Source organism: Charadrius vociferus, unplaced genomic scaffold, assembly GCF_000708025.1.
Source record: "Charadrius vociferus isolate BGI_N301 unplaced genomic scaffold, ASM70802v2 scaffold115, whole genome shotgun sequence".
NCBI classification, from domain to species: domain Eukaryota; kingdom Metazoa; phylum Chordata; class Aves; order Charadriiformes; family Charadriidae; genus Charadrius; species Charadrius vociferus.
Window position 1 is genome coordinate 3,756,044 of NW_009648636.1, and position 25,268 is coordinate 3,781,311.

Consider the following 25,268-nt stretch of genomic DNA (forward strand, 5'->3'; position numbering starts at 1 on the left):
TGATGATCACTGACAACAATCAGCAAACAGTGTAAATTACACTGCTGGCAAAATACAGGCAGTGAGCTACAATACACAGAAAACTAAATGTACTACTGTAAAGCAAAATAAAAACTTTACTGTTTGGTAGAATGAAGCAGAGAGAAATGTAACCTTTCAGTGTGTTGAATCTGTTACATGTCACTGAATGTACTGTAAACTATCCCACACTGAATTCTTCAGCTAGACAATAAGTCTAAGAATTTGAGATGTCATCCTCTTATTGAGAGAGGTGGAAAAAAAGGCTGTGCTGCATAAATATGACCTGTAACAAAACAGAATGAAAAGTAGTTAAAGACCTTTCCTTGTCTGCCTTCAGAATAGTAGGGGGAAGAAGTTGCTTTTTGAGGAACAAAGCATTTAGAGGTAAGTTTTGAAAATGCTTGTGCATATCTCGCATCAGCCTCGAGAGTTTATAGAGAAGTGTAACATTCTATAAAATATTTGACATGTTTGTGTTGGCTAGTTTTAAAGAGCTGTATATATGATGATTTGATGTTGCTGTTAGGAAGTAGTGAGATTAGGAAAACCAATATTTTTTGGCTGCTTTGTTCATACCTTAGGTCTGCCAAAAGGAAAGGATGAAATAGTTGCTGGAGCCAAAGAGGCTTGCCTCAGCTGCGGTGATGCATCCTTCAATGCTACTGTCTATCTCTGTGGCGAGTTAGTCCATTTCTCGGACCAAATTCCTCACTGCTAAACTGTCAATAAACTTTTCTTCAGCTCACCAGAAAATAAGTATGTTAAGACATTTTACAGAGGTGAGTCAATGGTATCTGAGCGAAGAATCAAAAGCCTGGCCTTGAGGACAAGTAGAATCTTCAAAGGGGTCTTGAAGGAGCTCAGGACCCAACTGCTGTTGCCTTCACCTAACTATCTTAGTTCAGCTTCTTCACAGATCCCAGCTAGCGTCTGATAAAGTTTTAATAGTTAATGTATGGGCTATTACAATTGGTGAAGTAGGTATATGTTTTACTGAAGCTTAGGTACTTTAGCACTGAAGTATCGTGGAGGCTTAGTTGTGGCTTGGAAGTTCAGTTGTGGTCACTGCATAAAGAATAATTCACAGTTTGATAGATTTTGATGCCTGCAGTTTGATAACTGACCCACAATATCACTTGTAGAATTTGTGACAGGAACTATAGGTAACAAATTGCGCTCTGCTTCTTGAAGGCTGATTTTATTTATTTATTTATTAGAAATTTTGTGGCTTTGATTCCAACAAGGAAGTATTTACTCAAGTGTAGGACACGTTTTCAGAGATATAGTGGAGAAGGGGAAAATTCTTCCTTTTCCGAAATGAAATTAAAGAAAACTTACACAGAGGTAAGGTTGGATTGTATGTGATTTATCTGTGATTCTTCAGGGGTCTTCTCGGTGGAAATTCTTCATCAGTATTAACTTTCTCAGGCCACAGTCCTCACTTTGCACACCTGCTTCACATATTAACCCATACATTATTGTTAATTCAGGGCTACTATTTCAAACAGACCTAGTTCCAGTATAGAAATGCCTGAATCCATTTCGGCTTCGAGAGATTTTTGTCACCTGTCTGTCTGACTTTCCTCATCTTTCCTAGTTTCCTGCTCTGAGAACCTGTATGCTATCAAAATTACCTTAAACACAGAATACCTTTCTCATCTCTGGATCTTCGCTCTTCTTACCATCACAGTTACTACCAAACTGAAGCACCTATGGATCCTCTGAAATCAGAGCGCTTTATTCTCCCACTTTTCCTCCTTCAGTGAGTCTCAAAAGTTGCTTGAGACCTTTACGCAGCCTGGTTGCTGAGTTTTATGAAACAAGAGGTGGATCAGTATGAAATATATTTAAAGACAGCTGTGTATGCTAGAGCCAAATTGAAGTAACATCTCAAATCCCTGAATGCTCTGCGCTGTGTCTCCACAGAGATTAGCGCGAGGCATAAAAAGACCACAGTACTAGTTTCACAGACTGATGGGGAAACCCAAACTGCCTCCATGTAGCTGCTCCAGAAGCCTTCCATCTTTTTTTTTTTTTCTTTTTTTTTTTCCTCTAGTCTTAAAGAAATAAAACTTTCAGACCTCAGAATTACTTCAGCTCCATTGGTGGCTGCAGCCTGTATTGTATTTGGCTGGCTGTCAGGCATATTATAATGTTGTTAGTTATTAATTAGCTTCAAGTTTCATGGGGCACTTCATATACGTGGTCTTGGAAGTGATAAGGTAGGTGGACCTTTCCTGAGGTGAAAGAAAAGGATGTTGTCTCTGTAGTTTCCCGGTTAATGCAACCCAGCTCAGTGTGTGTGCCATGTGTTATACTCCTAGCAGGGCAGACCCCGCTTAGGGTCCCGGGATGAATACTGCTGTGTGCATCCTTGAAATACAAAATTACAGAATAGTGTAGGTTGAAAGGGACCTCCAGGGGTCATCTAGTCTAATCCCCTCCTCAAAGCATGTATGAACTGTGAAACTATTTCCAGTAAAGAGGTGTAGTGTCAAATTGGTTTCTTTAATACAATAGTGCTTCTTTGTTCAGGTAGATTTTTCCAATCTGTATGTCTAAAGAAACAAACTGTAGGATTTTGTTTCCTAAACATTGAGATACATAGGTGTTAATAAACTGAAAAATTGATGCCAAAAAATGATGTATTTCTACTTTGCTTTATTTGCCTATTGTATATAAAACAAACATTCAGAAATGAGAATTTTTTTTTATTACTTTTTACCAATATAATTTCAGAGGTAATTCAAGAAAATAAACTATTTTCACTTCTGGTTTTTGCTGTATCAATAGAGTTTATAGACTCCATAAATCAGTCAAAAATTATTTTAAGGCATTTTTCTCTGGAAATAAAATATGTGACAGAGATGTTTATACCTGATTTTTCCCACATAATCTTTGAAGACAAGGTGATGTCAATTATCTGTCTTGCCTCTGTTCCCATCTGTCCAAAATGAAACAGTGTTTTGAAGCACCAAATTGCATGGTTCTGTGAGACTTAGAGCGACTTTAAATATTGAGCCTCCTTAGCTGTTACTATCATCTAGTCCAAAGGAATCTATTTAGAGAGTGACTTTCCAGATCGATTTTTGCAGAGCTAACAGCCTTCTCGCTTCACGCCCTCACACCCTGCCCCAAATGAACAGGTATGATTTGGATTTCATCAACCAGGAAACCATAAATCCAAGCTGTTATTTCTACAAAGTCAGTTTTCAGAACAAAACTGACCTTAAATTATGTACTTCAGTCTCTCTTAAACTCCTCTGCTTCCAAAGGAACTTTCATAAATAAGGGTGGGTTTTTTGTTAGAAAAATGTCAGATCTACTGATAATTCAGAAATGTGTGTTTATACAAGGTAATAAAGTCTTGTTGACATCTATCTTCCCCTCTTCCCAACTGAAAAAATTGTCTAATTTCAGTAAGAAGTGTATTCATAGTGAAAGCTGTGTCTATCTCAAGGGTGAGTTGAACTGCAGAATTTGGGGTGAGGTACTCTCAACAAGAGCTTAACCATATCTTTCTGCAAACAAGTAGTTTCGTTACCCAGGGTACGGTTAAAAAAGGCTGGAGTATTTTAATGTAAGCATTACAATACTCCAAATAGCATTTCATATATTTTGAAATGTTGGTTACAGCATGATTATGGAAAGGCAATTGGGTTTTACATGCAGTAAACATTGCCCTTTTTTTTTTTTTTGGCAAAGGAATTGTTTTTGCTGTTCTTATTCCAGGCCACAATGGAATAGTATAACAAATTGTTCTTTTTTTAAGTCACTATTACCTCTTACCTGACTTGAAAGCTATGCAAAGGACAGAAAGAAACAGTGTTTGCAGTGTATCGTAAGCTGAAGCCAGCTGACACGTGTAGCCGCAGTTGGCGTGGATCAGGCAGTTGTCAACAGGTGAAGAACTATTCCGTATAGACCTCCCGCCCCCAGTTAAAGTCTGTCTGGTGCCACCTGTGTAAGACCTTGAGATTGCTTGTTGGGGTGACTGGGCTTTCAGCAGGCTACAGCCTACCCAGCAAGAAAATACCTCAGCTCATTGCTACAAGCATTAGGGTGCAGATCTGACTTTCTTTTCAGAGAGAAAAATAACCTCCTTTCCTTAGCACGAATATGCCACAGATGGGGGAATTAGTCCTTCAGGAGCAGAGATATAGGTCCAGTGCACCTAAAGTCTCTGACCACTGCAAGACTCACAATGCTTAACTAATATTTAACACATGATGTATTGACTTACCGGAAACTAAAGTTTCAGTAAGTCGTCACTGAAGCTGAGTAGTATTTGTATAAAAGGTGGAAGTGTGGGGGACCAGCACTAGCTGTTGCGCTGCTTTCTGAAGAAACAATGCTGCTCAGTAAATCTATTTTGTGGGGCGCTTTTTCTTTAATGATTCTAAAGCTGTAGAATAGACCAATTCCATTTGGTAACTGCATTTGTTAATTGTTAGTAAGTTTGCTGTAGTAGCGTAACTCAGTTGTTCCCGTGATTTTCTTGGGCCTGATCCAAAAATCTCTGAAGCTTTCCATTTATTTTGAATGGATTTTGGATCAGGCACCATAGTGAGTTGTCAGCTTTGTGTAAAATGTTTATTTATTTTGATTTGATTTTAATCATTCCTTGCAGAATATTTGGTTATGTGTTGGCAACATGTGTAGCTTGGTGAGTACAAATGAAGTTGACGTTTATCTCCATGATTTAATCACTTGCAATGTGATCCATTAACAAAACAAAACTTCAATCATCGATGTTGTATTCATGTGTTAGATCCACATCTGTTTGTCTGACACCTGATTTCTTAGAATCATAGTTACTACTGTTATCTTCTGTAATTCTAAAAAGAGAATCTGTGAAACTTGATTTGGTATATATGAAGTACTTCTTTTTTCTTTCCTTTTTTTTTTTTTTTTTTTAATATACTAAAACAGGTACCACAAACGGATAAGCGATGTGCACGGCTCTGAGCCCGAAGGCACGTGGGCCTGGCCTCTCTGACATGCATCAGTACAGCCAGTGGCTTGCGAGTAGACATGAGGCCAACTTGTTGCCGATGAAAGAGGATTTGGCCCTGTGGCTCACAAACCTACTGGGTAAGATACAATAAGAGAGAGTACAGATACTGGACAGTAAGAGAACTCTGTACTCTCTTAGCGGGGAACTCAGTTCTTCAGACTTCTTTGCATTTCAAAAATGAAGGTAGTTATGATTAGGTAGCGACCTCCGTATAGAACTGTTAGCAAAGCAGTAAGTAGTTTGCCTCCACAGTGTTTCTGGGAGTGGCATCATTGAACTTCCTTATTCATTTCATGTTTGTTTCTCCTCAAATTTCCTTTTAAATGTTCTTTTGCGTGTGTGGCCTATATTAATACCATTAAGCTGAATGGTGCTAATTACTACCATCAAGCACCTCTTCCATTTTTATTGGTTTTCTCCTAAAGACTATGGGTGTACTGACTGTCTTGAATGGAAGGAGCCATTAAATAGTTCTTTGCTGACCAAGCAGTCTAGTGACGGATAATTGCTGCTCAAGGCAACGCGTGCTAAGACTTGTGGAGGTTTGTGCATAGAGGGGCCCGACCTAGTGGCTGCAGCTGGGACGTGGGGATTTACTGGTTGAAGCTGTATGTCTTGGTGTGCAAAGCTGAAATACGTTGTGGTGAAAGGGGATGCAAACCAAAACCCAATAAAAAACAGGTAGGTCTGAATAGGAGTGAATTGGAGTATGTCCCTGGCAGGAAGAAAAGAGACAGTTCTTTGGGATATACAACTCATTCAAGAGGCAGCAGCATTTACAAACTATGAGCCAGGAAATAGTATGTTGTTTGGTGAGAGCATTCGGGGGAAATGGCTTTTGTGTGATCTCTGTAAGTCAAAAGGATTCTACCAAAGAAATACTTGACTTACACAATACCTCATCCTAAGGGAAACATGCCAGTAGTTAAACAAAGAGGAGAAAATACTTTAGAGGAGGTGATGTTTACATGAAACTTCTGCTGATGTTATTTTAGAGGAAAACTTGGATGACCATTTTTAAATTTGTGGTAGTTTTGGGGGTTTTGGGTTGTTTTTTTTCTGTAAGTCTGTTCTGGTCAACAGTCTTTTCCAGCACAGGAAAGACAAGGACCTGTTGGAGCGGGTCCAGCTGTGGGGCCACAAAGATGATCAGAGGGCTGGAACACCTCTCCTATAAAGACAGGCTGAGAGGGTTGGAGTTGTTCAGCCTGGAGAAGAGATGGCTCCGGGGAGACCTTATTGTGGCCTTACAGTGCCTAAAGGGGGCTTTTAATAAAGATGGAGACAAACTTTTTAGCAGGGCCTGTTGTGATAGGATGAGGGGTAACCCTTTTAAACTGAAAGAGGGTAGATTTAGATTGGATATAAGGAAGAAATTTTTTACGCTGAGGGTGGTGAAACAGTGGCCCAGGTTGCCCACAGAGGTGGTAAATGCCCGATCTGTGGAAGTGTTCAGGGTCAGGTTGGACGGGGGTTTGAGCAACCTGATCTAGTTGAAGCTGTCCCTGCTCATTGCCGGGGGGTTAGGACTAGATGACCTTTAAATATCCGTTCCAATCCAAACTATTCTATGGTGAGACATAAGCAATGTCTTGTCTTGGCAAATGCTGCAGCTGAACTGTCTCCGTGATATCATACGATAATAGAGTATATCTAGTGCCTTTCATCTGCCCGTCCTACATTGCTGTATTTCCTCTTTCTCTCAGAGGAAGGGAAGTATCGTTATGTTATGAGAGGTGTAGTCAATAAGTACAGAGTCTGTAGAATGGTGGAACACAGTAATTTGCAGGTAGGCGATACCCATTTTAGAGCTGGAATAGTTAGGAATCCACAACTGCAGAAGTGGCACTTGCTTTAAATCACATCTTTGTGTGGTACTGCCATTTAAATTGATAAATTTTGAATATAAAATTGTCTAGGCAATGCCAGAGCAAAATCCAGAAATCCTGACTCTTCATTCCAATTACCACAAGACAAAAATCCAAAAGACTGGTTTTTGAATTAGAAGCAGCACATTCCATTAAGGATTTAATATATTGTTTAAATGTTTTGAACAATGAAGTTTTAGTGTGCTGCTCTAAAACAAATAGAAGCTTGTTTGCAGTTCATACCAGAGTTTTCACAGTGACAAGTTTAGGAATGAGGTCACTTTTTTAGCAAGAAAGTAGCAACCAGCAGGAGGTTCTGAAATGCCAACTATAATTAAAAATCTGATTTTTCATATGGACACCAATTTCTGCACTGCAGAACTAAATAGGCACAACCTTCTTTTAATTAAGCAGCATACACAGTTCATTTGCTTAATGCGTTCCCCCACACCTTCTCACACCAAGCTCCTCTTTTCTCAGAGTTTGTCCTGAAGAACTGAAATTATAGTGATTTGTTAAACTGCTTTGAATTCCTGTGTAGACATTGTTATTCAAATTAATAATTCAATTAAGTTAAAATTCATATTGAAAATAAATTAAGTGTAACTGAATTAAAGTAATTAATATTCATATAAATATATTCACTCAGATTTCAAATTTGGTTTAATTACTGTATAATTTAGGTTAACTTTAATGAGAGGAGGGACACGTGAGAATGTTGCTGTAAGATAAAATAGGTTTTAATTTATAGCATGCTGTTACCTTGTTGTAAAAACCTGTTTGTACTCTCTCACTTATCAGCATCCGAGGATAAAAGGATCCGCAAGACTTTTTTTTTTGTTTTGTTGTTGTTTTTTTTTCCCTCCATGGGAGAAATAATGTGTTTTGACCATTAATGAAGTAGATTTTCTTGTGTGTGGACGTCCAGATAACACAGAACAGATAATATTCTGTGTATCTACACCCTAGTTTGCTCTGTGCTATGACTTGTTTGGCCTCATTTTAACTGTCTTTACGCCGGTTTTAATGCAATAGGACTTCTCAATTTATAAAGAAAATTAATATGCATTTCAATTAATTTTTGTCATGTTGGTTCATGCTTTGTTTCATCTATATTTTGTTCATTCGTTTGTACTGTGACTCAACAAGGACACACAATCTTTTCAAATAAATGTAGTATTTTAAAAAAGAAATAATAGGAAGTGTTTTAGGCAAGAATAGGGCTGAACATTTCTGAGGTAGTTTGATCAAGTGATGGTGTCATTGGAAATTTTTGTGGAGACGCAAGTACGTCTCCAGTAACACAGTGTTACTGGAAGTTAAAATGGTGACAGTTTTGCAGCAGCAAAGCCTGGTGTGGCTTCAAAATTACAAACTGGAAAACATTGGAAGGATATTGCATTTTATAATATGAATGAAGGGGTTTGATATCGGATGGAAATTAGACATAGCTAGAATTTGACATTACCCGAGTGATGAATTGGAAGACTGAGATATGTGGTGCAGCTGGAAAATAATGCTGTAAGAATTTTTAACCCCGAGACTTTGGACTTTTTATTCTCATTTAGCATGGATGTTGTTGTGGGGTTTTTTTTAGTAAGCAGTAGTACTTTTATAGGCACTTTGCTGATTATTTTTGGAACCATGTCAGAGAAACTGGGAGCTTCTGAGAGGGCAATTTGTCATTACAGCTCCATTGCTGAATGGATTTTAGCTGCATGTGTTCTGGGGGATGGAAAAAGGGCATTGCAGATGAAATCAATGTGTCAGATGGGATTGACTGATACGATATTGTACATTATAGCATCCTCAAAGTGGGACGTGTTAGTGTTGCAGAGGTGGAGGTTTGCATGCTGGAGAGGAAGATTTGAGCTCTGGATGTTGTATCTCTTACCCTCACTTCCCTCTGCTCAGCTCAGTTGAGAGACCCTTGCTGTGGCAAAGTTAAGGAGATGTGTTGACCCAACTGTCTTGCAAATGACGATCATCTCTCAGCCTTGCTTTTACTGTGTATAGAGCCAACGGAACAGTCAGCAATGCTTTCACTGCAGACATGCTCCAAATTTGGTAGATTATGTATACTCCTATTCTAGTAGAATGCTCTTGTGGATACTGAAAACTTCTGTTCCACCTTGAGCGAGTTTCACATGGGAATAAGCACAGTTGGGCCATTGTAGTCTTCTAGCTGAGGCAAAATGGCAATTTGAAAGCAAATAGGGTTTGCTTGTCTGCTGTGCTCTTCAGTACTTTCTCCTTTTCTCTTGTGTGTCTGCAGCAGGGAAAGGGTTGACACTGGGAGGAATGGGCCTCATCACCAGTCTGTAGTTTAGGACAAGTACAGAGGCATGTTTTCTCGGTTTCCTCTTTGGCTATTGTGTGGAGTGTCTGTTTTTTCATTCCCAGAGCCCATTTAACAGCTGCAGAGGGTTACAATATTGTTGCTTATTCCGTCCTGCATTATGTAGCACATGGGACCATGGAATAGACCTGCAAGACGTGCCCTGGGCACATGTCTATGCAAGGTTTCAGTGTTGAGGCCTCTTCCTTACAGAGCTTTCTGGGCTTCAGAAGCTCATAGGTAAGGAGCTGGAGAATGCAAGATGCTGAGGAATTGGACACGTAAATGTTGAATGTTGCATGAGGCGTGTAAAAGTTCCTTGGGAGCAAAAGTGAAGTAGGCTTGGCGAAAAGGAACAGAGAGGTAAGAATGTCAGGAGGGGCACTGAGTTGAAGACCAGATGTGGAATTTAAAGGTGTGTTGAAGGAGGACCAAAGTTTGGGGGATGAAGGATGGGAAGTCTTCTGCAAGAAAACTGTCTTTCTTAGACTCTGAATTAAAGCAAAACCTGCTTCAGCTTGGTGTTCTTCCTCATCTTGCTGTCTAAGAGGATTCCATAGCAGTACCCTTTATTTTCAACATCAGCATGATCAGCTCAAGCCAGTGGGAAATGCAGGTTTTAAATACCTGAATATCAAGACATTCGTGATATTTCTACCGATTCTGCTGGCACTGATACAGTTTATTCAGTTGAGAGGCTTTATAATTTTCTTTGATATTAACATGCCTTTCGAGATTGTTTATATGTCCCATTTCAAGTAAGCGATAATGTCTCAATGATATCAAAACAATTTCTCTTGCTGTCAGCTATTGTAGGAAACAGAGTAGCTGTGTTTGAAAAGAACTAGTTTCTCATGTGCATAAAATCATTGGCCTTTGTTTTCTTTATTTTTATTGCATTTTGTTCTCTTGGTTCTAAACGCCACACAATTTTAGAGGGCCAGGAGGCGTTGTTGCGCTGGTGCCTCAGTGTGGTAGAAGCTCATTCTTCAGAGATTCGCCTGAGTGAAATGGTTCTGATTATAAATTAGTAGTTTTGTGTTACCACTGAAGCGTACAATTAAAATAGTCAATCAGCTAGTTGCAAGGCTGGAGTTGGTGTCTTGCACTCTAGTTATTAAACTAAGCGTGGAAGAACCCAGTGCAATAATAGAGGAACCAGCTAGATTTTGGTACTTTGGTTTAGTCTTTCTTTGAGTCTGTCCGCCACCTTCTGAAGGCTCTGGTTGTCTGAGATGGCCCGTAGGGAATGCTTTGTCTTGTGCCTCTTGGGCACACACCCTGGGCATGGGCTCTTTTTAGTTGTTCTTTCATAGACCTCCCAGTTTGGCTGCCCACAGGACTGGGTGGCCTTATAGATAGCTGCCCCCAGTTTCCAAGTGGTAGGTGTTCAGGTATAACAGTTTGTCCTTTTAAGGGGCATCTGGCGATTGTGGTAAAAGAGAGGGTAAGCAATGCTTGGAGGTTTGAGACAGCCTTCCTATTCCTGGGTTGTTTTTTTCATACTTCTAGTGTTGTTTTTTTATTATACTTAATGTTATTACCATTCTATAAAAACATTGCAACTGCTTTCTTGTAATTATAGGGGGAGTTATACATTTTTAATGGAGTTTAATGTTTTTTCCATACAAATATACAGAGCCATTTTTTTCCTCAGGCTATGAACATTACTCTTATTTGAATCAATACATTTCAACTGTTAAATATGTCAGAGTGTCTGTTTTAGCAAAGAAATGCCACCTTTTGGAGCCATAAAATACAGTGAATTGAAAGCTGACACCTAATATATTTTTCATTGGATACAGATGTTCAATGCAAAACTCATTCTTTCAGCTTTCATAAAAGGGAACAGAACTAAAATACTCTGGCTTAGTGTACCATATGCAGTGACCAAACTGCTAATGCAATTCAGCATTTAAAAGAATATAAACGTATTGTTAAATAGCAGAAGAAGATAGAAGAATTTTTCCATGCTGTGTAAATTAAAAATGCCTCTGAATAGTTTTAAGATTTTTAATGCTTGACCAGTGAAATAATGCATTTATAAATCATAGGACGGAATAGATATGGAGAATGTGATTTTTCTTTTCCCTCTGAAAATAAAAATAAATAAAAATATATTATGCTTTCCAAAACAAAATAAAAATCTTGAGTAGGTTAAAAAATGTTTTAAATACCTTTTCTTTTTTTTAGAAGAAAATGAGTGTATTATAAAATGCAATGCTGTATTTAAAATACCGCAGTTCCTCTAATATAGTATTTTTTCAAATTTAGCTTTCTAAGGGCTTTTTACTTTTTGCCAAAAAAGCTGATGGGGCAAATGGGAAAATATGTAGTCTAGAATTGTGACGAAGGTTTTTGAGGTGCTGAGATGTTTGATTTTTGTGTCTGTGGGCTATCATAGCTTCAGTCCTGGCTTCAGCTGAGCTGGAGGCACTGCTAAAATATCATCAGTTATGCACAAGCTACCACATAATGTCTGCAGTGCTGCTACCGTGCTTTTGCCTGGAGAAGTCATTTAGGTATACAGGAGCTATAAAGTGGGCTATATGGCAGAGAAAATTAAGAGGGAATAAAAAGGGGAAAAAAAACTTCACGTTAAACAGATATTTCTTAGGTAGAAATGTGTTAGAAAAACCAAGTTTAGCTGCAACCAAAAATATGTCTACTGTTGTATCTGAGGATGATTTGCTACAAAGATAGATATCTTAGTCTTTGATTTTTAACTGACGAAACTGGAAAAACTCACAACTTTTTGCCCAAAGGGTGCTGAAGTATCTTAACAGTTTTCCAGCAAAAGCTTATGGAAATCAACCTTCCTTTAGCATTTTTGTAATCATATTACTTTATACTACTGCTATCTTTAGTGTTACAAGTGACATTGACTATCAGATTACAATGTACAAGCAATATATTGCAGAAGTAAAGTAGTCATTTTTGATTATCTCCTTCATTGTCGTTAATTTTGAATGTTAGTTTTCCTCTCTCTTCTGAATGAAAAGGTATAGGAAAGCTTTTCGCTTTTTTAAATCTACTTTTCCTAGGGTTTTTTGACAAAAAAAAAAAGTTCAGAACCTGTTCTAAACAGATTAATGTTTTCAGTTTCCAGACATCTCATGGGAAATTATTTTCCTCAAACTAACTAGAAAAACAACAAAAGAACCCCGGTTTAGTCAGGCAGCTGCTTGTTGGTCAAAAATCTGGCAAAAAACCCCAACCAGCAGCGGGCAGACTTCCACCTGCTTGCAAACAAGCTGGTTTTGAGTAGCAGGAGTGGATCTGGATGGGGTGAAGAACTACTCTTAAGTTTTTTATTTTTCTAATATTTTGGCGTGGCAGAAAACTGTTATTGATGATTACTGTGTAGCAGCCTGTGAAAAATGAGTTGATGGTGTTGTTCCTGTTTCCAAGTGACAGATGTAATTCCGATCTTAATAGGAAGAGCAGGAATTAGGCCTTGATGCTGTACTGATGTTGGTAGAAATTAAGAGGGCTGACGAACATAGCTGTTGCTCAAAAAAGTACCCAAAGAGAAGGCAAATTTTCCAGTAGAAATGTGAAAATGGAAAACCTTCAATAAGAAATAGGAATATTTTTACCCAGAAATGATGTTAAGATGGTGGAAGTTTAGTTTAGGGTGGTAAATTATTTCCTTCTCCTCTGGCCTGTCCAGCCTGGTCAGAGTGCACAAGTCATCATGGGACTCTAGTGATCTTCTCTGCCAGGAGGATGTAATTAAGGTGTAACGGAAGGTCATCTGGTCTACTTTAGCCAGGGAGGATGATCTGCTGAAGTACAGCATCATGTAGCATGATATTAATGGATATATTATGAAATAAAGTATTTTTGTCATTGTTCTTTGGGGGAAAATTTTAATCTGTGTGGCAAGTAGATACATGACGTGAAATTTCCCTTTTTCCCTTTTTTTTTTTTTTTTAATGTACCTTTACTTCTGAAAAAGCTCTTTCAAAGGAGCATTGCAGTCATTGTAGTATCGTGTCAACTTCTTGCAGGATCACGTCTTAAAATCTTTTTTAAAAAAATACAGTCTATTCCTTCTTGACATGGTTTTCTACTTCTGTTACAAAATAAGCTGCAGTATTGTTAGCAAATCTTACGCTATAGCTACCTGTGCACACTGATGTAAATCATTTGCCTGCTGTGCTCTGACTTTTAAAACACTATTTTAAAAGCACTGGAGTTTTGTAAGTAAAATGAGATATGTGGAGTCTGATATGCTGGAATTATTTTTGAAATAGCACATGCCTCTCCAAAGCAAGTATGTTATTTCTGAATAATTTGCTGTGTGTCTACCAGTAAAGTAGTAGTGAGGTTATTCACTAAATATTCAAAGTAAGGCAAGTTTCTCAGTTAAGGCATATTTCAAATTTTTGTCAAGATTTCTATTGATTTCTCTCTTTACAGAAATGCAGTCTACGTTATTGCATGCTTTCTGCCATGTTAACTTTCTGTTTGCTGTTCAGGTAGAGAAATAACAGCAGAAACCTTTATGGAGAAATTGGATAATGGTGCCTTGCTTTGTCGGTTAGCTGAGACCCTGCAGGAGAAATTTAAAGAAAACAGCTTTGATGCAAACAAGCCTGGCAAAGTAAGTGTCGGTAAATGTTCTAGTATGTATTATCAGTATCGGATGTATCTGACTGTTTTGGTACTGAACTTTTTGGGGAAGTTAAGAGATTTCATTTGTGGAGGTTCTGCAAACGGGCAGGGAGGGAATTGCTCTGTGTAGAAAAAGTACAATATAAAATCGGGGAATTAATACTTCTTGGGTAATTATTAAGGTAACTATGAGAAGCGGTTACTCAAAAAATGACTTGTAAGATGAGGAGGATAAGACCTTGAACAAGATCTAGCAGTGTGATGTGGCAGAGAAAATGTGATCCTTGTTTTTATTTGCAAGGGGAATATTAAGTAGCTGTGGGAGGTGCCTTTTCCTCAATAAACAGCTCTAGGGAGGCCGATAATAAAATTCTATAGTTAGTTTTGGTGCCTTGAATGTGAAGGTCCCGTTGTTGTACTGGAAGAGATTCAGTAAAGAGTTGCAGGGATGATGTGGAAGATGTGAACCTTCAGAAGATACTGAAGAGCTTTGCATAGGTCAGATTAAGTTCTTGTTTGACCACAACCTCCCTTTAATTTAAATGATTTTCATAGGACAATCTTACTGGGAGAAATTAAAGAGTGCAGCAAGTTCCTTTCTGGGAGAAGTCAAATTAAATGGTTGACACATACATTAATGCATTTACTGTGGAACAGTTTTTATTTTTCTTCTTGAATTCAGATACATCTTCCTTGAAAGCTGAAACAGGCAAATACACAGCAGGTGAAAAAGAGCCCAAGAGCAGAAATCACATAATCTTCTGTTCTTTATGTTTTCATAACTACTCTGTAGTAGAAATTAGGGCACAGCATAAATTTTATCGGCAGTTCTGAGAACTGACAGCCTTGTGTCAGCTGCAGCTGTGTAAGTTGTTTTTCTTGGTTCCGAGCTCATAATTGTTGTTGCAGAAGAAATTGTCTGGACTAAGGCAGGCTTTATTTATTTAATTATTTTTAACCTGCTGTGGGTTGGGGGGTGGTGAAGGGGGCTGTTGTTTGCTTGCTCTGGGGTTTTGGGGGGGTTTTCTTTTGTGTGCATGTTTGGTTTTTGTTTTTTTTTCCCCCCTAAAGAAAAAGGAAGAGATAGCTGGGAAGAAAGATAAGTAGAGAGGGAAGGAAGCCTTCCTCCACAAAGGAGGAAAAGACAGCTGGAACTCGTATTTCATATTCCAAATCATAATCAGTGTTTGGTTAGTAGAAGTACTGGATGACTTTTGAGTTCCTCTTTATAATATGGTCCAGCTTGTCTTCACCTAAGTGGCTGCCCGTTAGTGTCGTGGTAGCTCCCAAGTTGAGAGAACGCTTATGACAGTCTTTCCGATTGAGCCAAGGAACTAGCTAGGTGCAAAGAAGGGTTATTTGTTTTGGTTTTTTCCCCCTCACAAACAGACAAACTAAAGGTACTATTACTGACAAAAACTGCTAAAAGCTACAGTGAACACCAAAAAGGTAAACTTGGCTATGTAGTTGTAAAACATTCCCTTTTCATATCTTGCCCAGCTGCCATACTACAAAATCAATTAAATCACAAACTGTAAAGCATTTTTATTTTTATTTTTTTTCTTTTTACAAACTGACATTTCAGGAAGCCATGTCTATTTAATATAAAATTCTCAGGAAAAGTAATAGTCATAAATTCTACTACGAACTTCTGGTGAATATTCAGAAATTCAAACAATAAGTTTTTGTTAGGTATCTAATTACTGCTTTTGGGTTTTGTAGTTGTTTTGTTGGGTGGTTTTTTAGTTTAGGTTTGTTTTTTGTTTTTGTTTTGTATCATCAGACTTTTGTCTGATGGCGGCTCATTTTGAGAGAGCCACCATTTGGAAAGATAACCCAGAGATGTACTAATGTTTGGTACTTCTGTGTTTTGCCACTGCAAAGAGGCAGACCTCCTTTCTTGTATTGACTTTCTCAGCTGAGAGTATGGCTTTCGCTACTTCAGTTAGCTGATCCCCCCCCCCCCTTTTTTTTTTTTTTAACCTAAGTTGCATAAGAAGCCAGTTAGACATTTGTAGTCGCATATGTTGTAATAACTTAGATTTGTTGGTCTTTTATTTGTCAAACTGGTATAACAGGCAATGCAATTAAAGGGAAAAAAATTCTGCTCCACCACCATTTTCTCAGTGTATATTATTTCATACTCAGTACAGTAAGAATTCAAAGATATGGCAGAGTAGTAGATTTGTGTCATTGTAGACTATTAGGGAGCTATTCATCCTTTCAGATTGTAATTCCCTGTGTAGCAGTCCTAGGCAGTAGGACTAGTCTACACATTGGAATATCTGACATGTGGTGCCAAGGAAATCTATTAAGAAGATTATACTGTATGAAATTTAGCATGGTAAGAATTCCACAATCCTCCCTTGAATCATTATTATGCACTCTGTTAATAATACATGTGGAATTTTGAAGCCATTTGGCCATTTCTCTGCGCGCAGGAAAACAGAAACATTATGGTCTTTTACCCAGGTGCTCTGGTGACTTCACTGGCAGCTGGAAGAAGCTGCTGACTTCTGTAGAGTTTAGCCTCTAGCAAAATAGATAACATGCTTTTCTATCCGTATATGTAACTTTTATTTTTTTTAGATAGAGGCAGACTGATATGAATGGCTGCCAGAAGGATCAGCTTGCAGGCAGCACCAGGTTGCAGCTGAGTGAGGGAGACAGGGTAAGGCTGTAGATAACGGGGAGGGGGTGTGTGTGTAATCTTACTAAGTCCCTCCAGAAGCTCGAAGATTTGGTCTGTTTTCATAAGTGAAGTTTTTCTTTGTATGTGAACTACTTCCTAGATAGCAAAGGTCCAGAAAATATTTTGGTTTTAGTTTTGTCTTAGAGGAAGATGAGACATCCTGTTCTGCTTGATACGTACTACTGATCATGAATTCACTTGTGCAGCTCTTTGGGGCTGCCTGGCCAGTTTAGCAGCTATAGCAATGCATGTAAGAAGACATTAAAAACTAATATTGCGTGCAGTGACTCATCAGTTGTTTGCCATAATTCCTTAAGATCATATTGCAGTACTCTACAGAATGGTGGAGGTTAAATCCTATTGCTTCTGGTTTAACTGCTTGTGCAATACGTTTCTAGTCACCCTCAGCTTTGCAGTTTGTTTCTTAACAGAGCTGTATCGTTCGCTTTCTGGTACGGGAGGACTGAACTGACCCCGTAGATCAGCATTGGCCTTTTTGAGTGCAGAATTAATCAGGAAAGCATAAACGAAAAACGTTGTGCCTCCCAAAAGATCATGTTTTCCAGATCTGGAAGGCAGATGATGTTATTGATATAAACACTTCCTTTTCGTGTCATGTGGAGACACTTGTGGGTACTGGGGACATTTTCAAAACAATTAGGAAACTACTGGTAATATGATTTGGGAATACAGCTTTAAGAAACTGAAAAGGAGATTAAAAGTGAAGTCATTTTTTCTTAAGATTCAGAGGAAGGCAATGAAGGAGTAACGTTTTATGAAGGAAGGAGATCAACGGAGTAGCTTTTTACAAGTGACTGAGTAGGTTATGATTCTGCAGTGCAGAAGAAGGTAGCATGGGGACATGTAACAGAATCTGCAAAATCAGGAATGGCATGGCAGATGTTCAGTCTTTTCTGTACAAAAACTATGGGACATTGCATGAAGCTAGTGGGAGCCAAACGAACAAAAGGGGGTGCTTGTCTACAAACCGGTTGGAAGTTTGCCAATGAGTGTTAAAGTTTACCTGGGTTCAAGAAAACACTGAATAAGGTAACGGAAGAGAGATCTCTTGGAAGGCGGAGTACACAGGAACCCCATCTAGACGAAGAAGTCCCCATAGCTGAAAAATGGCTGGAGCCTGAGAAAGTATTGATAGGTGTAACATATTTGCTGTGGTCTAGGTCTTCCCTAGGTACTTATGGCCAGTCTGCATCTGAGTTAGGTGAACCTTTAGCTGATCCAGTAGGGTCACTCTTATGTTCTGTGTGTTATTGCTTCTTGGGGCTGAACACCTCGCTGGTTGTGCAGGCGGACATTGGCAAATCTATCCTTTCACAAACTTCAAAGAAATTATTTTCAATTAAATCTGCATTTTTTGTTTCTATATGATAACCTCTTTAGGACTGTCTGCAAAGACATCGTTCTTTATTGTTAAGCAGCTAAACCATGCTTCAAAACCTGATGATTCTGAAAACATTGATGAGGTATTTGATCCTTTGCTTCAGACAGGCAAAACTTTGAGTTTTAAGTGAAAAGGGAAATTTTAAATGGGGAGGGCAGTATTAGACTGGTGTGACTGTATGCTATATTTTTTTTTTAAGTCATTTTTTCCTCTTTTTGGAGATTTTACAGTCATAAATAAATCTAATGATGTACATTTAGAAAATGACAAGGAGATGACTGATATCAGTCTTAATAAATGCTCAAGATTTGTATGGTAGTAAGTTGTTGGAACTACCTGTGCTGCTGCTGCTAATGATCTACTGTCTAGAAACTACAGACTTATTATTATAGCAGGAGTTATTCCGTAAAAGTGATTCATGTCGCAGGATGCCATTTTGTAATTTTCTCCCATTGGCTTGGATTTCATCTCCATGCTCTCCTGGCAGTATTTTACTTTTCCTGACAGATAGTTAATTTGAGAATTTCACAGCTGTACAAACAAATTCGAAGCATCGAGGCATGTGCAGTATGCACAGAGTCCACATTTGCTTGGGCTTAGTTTAGTAAGCCCATTAATTAAGATTTTAAAATAAACATAAATAAATTGTGTTAATAGTTATCACCATTTTAATAGGCAGGGCATAACAGTCTGCCCACCATCCTTGAAGCTGCCTATTTATTTATGAACATTCCAGTGAAAACAGTGTTTTCATGGCAAATGAATGAAAACCGGTTGAAGCTGAATCATTCTTTTTCTCCGAATTCTCAGAGGTTGATTGGATAAATCTCAGCTCAAATCTGTCCTAGAAATACTTTTGAATAATGGATCAGGATCTAAAATTGAACCTTATTTTCAGGAAGTTGGGATCTAGATTTGATTTGGCCTATAAAAGAAATAGAAGTATGTACAAAATAAATCCAGATGCAAATATTGCTTAAGTCCTAGAATGTTTAATTTAAATATGAATTTAATTTTATTCTTCCAATGGGAGCTGATTTAATAACATTAAACTGAATGTGCACTGAAATAAAGCTGTTGTGTAGAAAACGGCGAGTAAATTTTTTCCTTGGATGTGTACGTGCACTTCCATTGAAACTGTCTATGAAAACAGTAATTTATGCAAACACACATTTGTGCATTTCCTAACATTAAGAGATTCTGTCCACATCTTACCCACAGTCCTTGTATCTGAAGTGTATTTTGCACTTGTTCCGTATCCAAAGCTTGCATTTCCCCTAGGAAGTATATGTAGCAAACCTGATAGTTGGTGGGTGTAGATGACTGTGACAGCGTTGGCTTCTCAGAGCCATGCGGGTTTGCGTAAGGTGAGATTTTGGCCTAGTGAGAGAACTTTGGGAGTCACATTATGCATTTTCAGAGTTACAATTAAGACATCTAAACTGAGACTTAGGATGCAAGTCTTTTGCCCTTAATTAAGTTCTAATATTAAAGCTGGATCTCGGAGGCTAAAAATTCAGCAGTTTCCCAACTGAAAACTCAGTTTGTTTGAAGTGTCAAGATGTTCCTGTTTCTAAAGAGACTTATGTATCTGTGGAACTAGAGGCAGAATTCTGTAAACTAAAGGACTTGAAAAGCCATGGAATTGACTTGAATTCTGTCAATATTGAAAGAAGGGGCTGGTGGCAAAAGAACAAGATTATAAACTGGAGGCCAAGTTAATTTCCCATCTCAGCTGTAAGCATATTGTTTGCTTTTGGGAGAATACATCTCTGTGCCTTCATTTTCCACATCTGTAACCTGGGAATAGTGTTCACCGTACAGCAGTGGCTTGTTTGTGAATGTCGTAAAGTGCTTTGAGCACTTTCAGTATCGCTGTCCCATTTGGTGAGCTGTGATTAGTATTAGGTAGTTCCCGTTATGAAACAAATTGACATTTGACTCTGCTCATTTACAAGAAACATGGGAAATCGTGATTCTCTAAATGCAGATAGGAGACAAACCTTTGCTTGTGAATAAACTGCTTCAAAGAGCTTTGTGTCTGCTCTGCAACAGGGCCACAAGTAAATGTAGGGAACCTGCTTGTCCTAAAGTAGAGAATCTGGACAGAATCCCAAGCCAGTGAAAGCTGGGATTGAGTGACAGTTCTGGGATCTCTCTAATGATTTATAAAAGCAAAATATACGTTTATGCTTCTTCTATCTTTTCGGTCATTCCTTTGGATAAAGGGAGTTACGTGAATGGAGAAATTATCAGAATCCTGGAGGTTCACGAGGAGTAACAGATGCCTCTGAGTCTCCACTGCATGTATCGTCAAAGAAAGCAAAGTGTCTGGCAGAAGTTTAGAAATGGGGTAATTTGGTTTTAGAAAATCTTACGTATCTTCATGTGGATATATTATCACACAGGTTAAATGACAAATGAATGCGCTACTGTAACCCTCATTTGTAAGTAATCCAGGAAGATTCGTTCGAATGTTGGACAGGGCGAGACAATTGTACAGATACTGTACGGTTAAATTGTTGGTTTTGTTTACAGAAGACTGTACAATCTGACAAATTGTAGAAGGTATAATAGGTCGTGTTAGTATATTTTCACCCAAACTGATGAAAGATCAAACCAGGAAGAGAACTAGGAAAATATTTAATAATTTCCTAAGGCAGGTAGCTTGGTATAATTGAAAGACTCAGTAGCTGGTTTAAGATCTGGTTTAAGATCTAGCTAGCACAGCATAAACTAGTAAAGACAATAGTGTTTTTGAAGGGCTCTTAAAAATGAGGAGGCTAGGAAAAAATTCTATGAGCTAGATGTTATAGTTTACAAAATCAACACCAAAGCTCTTTGAGCTTCCCTTACTGTAGTTGTCAAAAAGTGGATGTGCCTCAGAATTACTCAGATATTAAAATGGAAAAAATATTCCAAAACAGATACCTTTATTTTTCTTCTTCAAGTAGAAAATGTTTTGCCCTGGGGAAATCTTCTGACAAATGACTGAGGGGCTGTGCAATGAAAATCAATAAATTTATAATTTCCTTTCATTTAGTCTTTCTGAAATATAATACTACTTTTTGAACTTACTGAATCAAAGTATTCTCAATTAAGAAGAGTAACAGATTCCTAAACAGAATCAGATATGTGTGATTGCTATGAGAGCATCCATAGGTACAATAGAGAGAACTGCTTCAATGGTTTTTAAATTTAGAACAGGTATAAATTTTCATGCCTGAAGGTGTAATTCAAGTTCAAATGGAAAGGGCTAAGAATAAATTTTCTTTCTGGGCAGCCTCTTCTATTCTTCGTCTGCTTTGAAGTATCTTCCTTTGAAGCGTGTGGATCTTGCTGTTCCTAGACCCTGGATGGCCAAGCTGAAAGTCTGATCTAATCAATGTCGTGGTTTTATTTTTACTGTAGGCTTCAGTTTTTCAAGGTTATCTGTGTCCTGTAGGTGGGATGGATTCCCAGCAAATGCGAGATTCTGTAGGCTTGATGCCTTGAGCCTGTCTGCTCAGTGTAAAGAGTCCTCAGCTATAGCAAAGCCATGTTCAGGTGCTCTCTGTAAATTATAAATCTGACTCTCCAGTCGAGAACTGCATGAATGTGGTTAGGCTATGAACAGATTCTTTGTGGTCTGGGGCAGCAATTTGCTTGTCTGCACACTTGTACTTTCTGGAGACTTTTGTTTTGCAGTGAATGCTTGTGGAGCCAATTTCTAACCGTATACAATATAGATACGGCTCTTGGTTACTTGGGAGGAAAAAAAAAAAGCACAGCATTGTCTTTTTGGGTATTAATCTTTATAGTGGCAGACTGACGTGGATATGAGAGGAAAAGAATAATCTTGTGAAATGACTCACAAGTGCTAATCCATCTGGAAGGAATCATTTCCACAAGACTGTAAAGCTGTTTGTTAGAGAATTCCTTGTACCTTTCTCAGACATGTCAATAGCTTGCTGAGCTCATGTTCAACTAGATTGCTACCAGGTTTCTTGCAGATGCTGTAAGATTTGCCTGCAACAGGTCATGTGGACAAACCCTATATGCCTCAGCAAATAATTCTTACAACTAAGGCTTTTCTGCTTGCAGGAGATTGCGTGGTAGGATAGAGTTCTGTTTCTCACCGGACCATAAAAGGAGATTTCTGAACAAATTTAGGATATTGTGTGGTTGTTTGCTTGACACCTTCCAGGTGAATACATTGAAGAACTTTTTATAAGCTCTTAGGTACACTTGAAGCCATGCGCTGTGGTGTGGGCAGCGCTACGCAATCCTGGCAGGAGCACTGAGACATCACGTCTCTCCAGATTGTTCTGCCTGCTGATACTTCTAGTCCTTGGGAAAGCGTGGTTTGTTCCCTCTTCTGGCTGGAGCACATTTAATGTCTCTGTGAACTGGCTGCGCTCTTGTCAGTGAACCTGGGGTCAGGATTCTCCTGCGTGCCCCTCTCTTCTACTAATTGACATGGCAGAAATAATCAGAATTTGCATCTCAAGGCAGTTGTGATGGAAATGCAGTGCAGATTTAAGCAGTTAACTGCCCGTTAGATCCTGCTTTGGAAAATATCCTAATGATTCAAACTGCAAATCAGGTGAAGAGAAGAAGCAAACTTTGATTTCTAACAATATCATTTAACAAGAAGACATCTCAAAGATTTTTTTAATTAACATCGGTTTTGTATGGAATATTAATACTTCGACACTTCATAAAATTTGTATTAAAACTGGAAGTTTTCATAACATTTTTACCATTACTTCAGTCCAGGTATTGCAAATAGGGATGGGATATTTTCTGAGAGAAATATATAAACAGCCATTTTAAAATTTGCTGGATTTTGCCTTTTATGTGAAATGCATTGTGACAATCCTGTTATTTATTTTAAATCTTTAAAGCAAACTGTAAAAAATCTTTGTAACAGATCTTTCCAAGGGGCTTTTTATTAGATTATTGGGAATAGTCTGGAACGGCAAATGTCAGATTAGGGACTGGAATGGAAATTAGCATATATTTTTAAGAGCTTGAGAAAATATATTTTAGACTAACTGTCTTCAGCTTAATTGTGCAATTCTTAGGTCAGACTTAGTGTTAGTAGTTTTTAGGGAATAATGAATAAGAACGAACTATGGAATTTGGTCCATTTACCGATAGCAAGTCTTGAACTTAGAATAATGAGCCAAAATTTCTGAAACAATGGGGATAGTCAATATACAAGCATAAGTGATGACTGCAATGCAGGAGGAGAAAACACAACTCACTTTCAGGCATAGACACCAATTTATAGATATCATAATTATGTCTAATTTGTTTATTTAAATAAACATGTATTCCTGTTTGGGCCTGTATATATAAATTGGCCCCAAATGCTTCAAGTATACAGTAAAGCTTTGTTCGCAACTTTAGAGGCTGATTTAAGGCTGGTTTGGAAATTTGGCTGTATAGATTAACATTCCAACATGTTTTTCAAATCATGGACATTTTTAAATTCTACGCCAGCTTAGAATTCCCAGGGCTCTAGCAGTTTCCTTGTGGTTTCTAATTGGAAAACTCACAGAAAATCAGATTCTTTATCATAAAGGCAAAGATGCAATTTTTCTTTAAAAATGAACATACGGGGCTTTGCAGAGTCAGACTTCAGACTTACCTGCGGTGAGTTACATGTGAAATTCTTTGTGAGTGTTTTCAGCATCTCTATAAAAATTGTGTTTGTTAAACATCTGGAAATCCAAAAAGCTATCAGATAAAACATCTGAAAAAATTCTGTCTTCCTTTAGACCGTGTAGACCTTTATCACAGTCTTCCTTGACACTTGGCTCATGTTAGGTAAAGCACCATTTGGAACTAATCTTACAGAAAGGGCTGGGAACCCCCCTGCCCCGCCTCGCACTTCAAAAGGTCACCAAGTGTGAGATTCATCGTTGAGAGAAAAAGAGGAGGAAAAGGAAAAAGAGGCACAACTGTCATACAGCAGTGTACCCAGTGTTATAATTATTACATCAAGGGATTTGAATGGCTTCTTACGTTTGTTATTCAGACTGCCAGGGAAAGGTTATCCACTATAATTCCGTAGATCAAAGCAATATGTTGGTTATTTGAACTGTATTACACCGTGCTGTAAGTGAAATTATGGAAACATCTTTCGATATGAAATTTTAGAACCTACAGTGTGTTTTGATGGACTTCAGCTATTCTGACTAAAATTTTCTAAGCATTGTCCTTAGCTTGGGTTCTTCTGGAATGATTAAGGGGAAAAAGTGATTTTGAAATTTCTGAGACTAAAATGAGTTGTTTTTGCCAAAATTTAATATTTTTCATATTTAACTTTATTTTGAGAGAATCATATCCCTTTCAAGAATGTGATGTTTGATAAGACACAATCGTGGGTTAATAACATGCTTTTTGAAATGTGTCTTATGAAAATCCACTCAGACTTGACCAGTTTATCTCTCATGGAAAAATTGCTGCCTCTGCATGCCACGCTCATTCACAGCTCCTGCTGGGGGACAATGAAATAGCCACAACCAACTTACTCAAATGCAATCCTCCTGTTTGTCTTACTGAATTACACTATGAATGAGGGAAACTCAGAAACTAGGATTCTTCAGCTATGTTAATTCAGCTCTGGCTTCTGTGGTTGTGATGGGGAAAAGCTCACGGTCACGTATCAAAGATACGGTGTAATTGCCCTCTGAAAGAGCAACTGTGAGAATTGCCCCATTCTGTTCTAATCAGACATTATGTAAGAAACCTATTATGAAATGCAAATTGTAAAAATCCCCATCGAAATGTAAATTCTGAAAACCAGAGGCCTAAGGACAAAGTACAGAGCAGTTTTTGAATGGGAATGAATTACGGAATCCCAGGCTTTGCCCCTTGCATTTGTTTTTAGGAACACTGCAAGGCCTTTGCTATGACTTACCTTAGTGGTTCTGTCTTAGTTTCTCTGTTTATAAAATTTTCATAAACTTTTCCTTTTTTTTTAGTTTTGATTGTAGTCTCTCTCTTTAATGCTATTTAATGGTACGCTCTCTTTAATGATATTGTAGCATTAGAAAAAAACCAAACCACCTTTAATTTTTGTGTTTTGGCTTGCTAGCATTTTAAGATTGTAGGTAAGTAGAAGTAATGGTTTTTAATTTGTGGTGCATACATGCCTCGTGTTTGTAAATTACTTCTAAAAGATATCTGAAAGACTATTAATAAAAGTGAACTTGTCAGTAGGCGTAGATATGTTATGCAGTTAGACGTCCAGATATTTTGAAAGTCAATTTATAGACCTTCCCAAGACTTTAGACTGTAGCGACTCAATCCCATTCTCA

The 25,268-nt window shown here is 38.1% G+C and overlaps 1 protein-coding gene across 1 annotated transcript in view; it reads left to right on the forward strand.

Annotated features, from left to right (window-relative positions):
• The first annotated feature begins 4,973 nt into the window (after positions 1–4,973).
• Positions 4,974–25,268, forward strand: part of GAS2 (growth arrest-specific 2) — an 88,106-nt gene continuing 67,811 nt past the window's right edge. Inside the window, exons 1-2 of the mRNA XM_009886263.1 lie at positions 4,974–5,115; positions 13,729–13,853. Of these exons, the coding sequence (XP_009884565.1) occupies positions 4,974–5,115; positions 13,729–13,853 (267 nt within the window). The remainder of the gene's footprint in view (positions 5,116–13,728; positions 13,854–25,268) is intronic.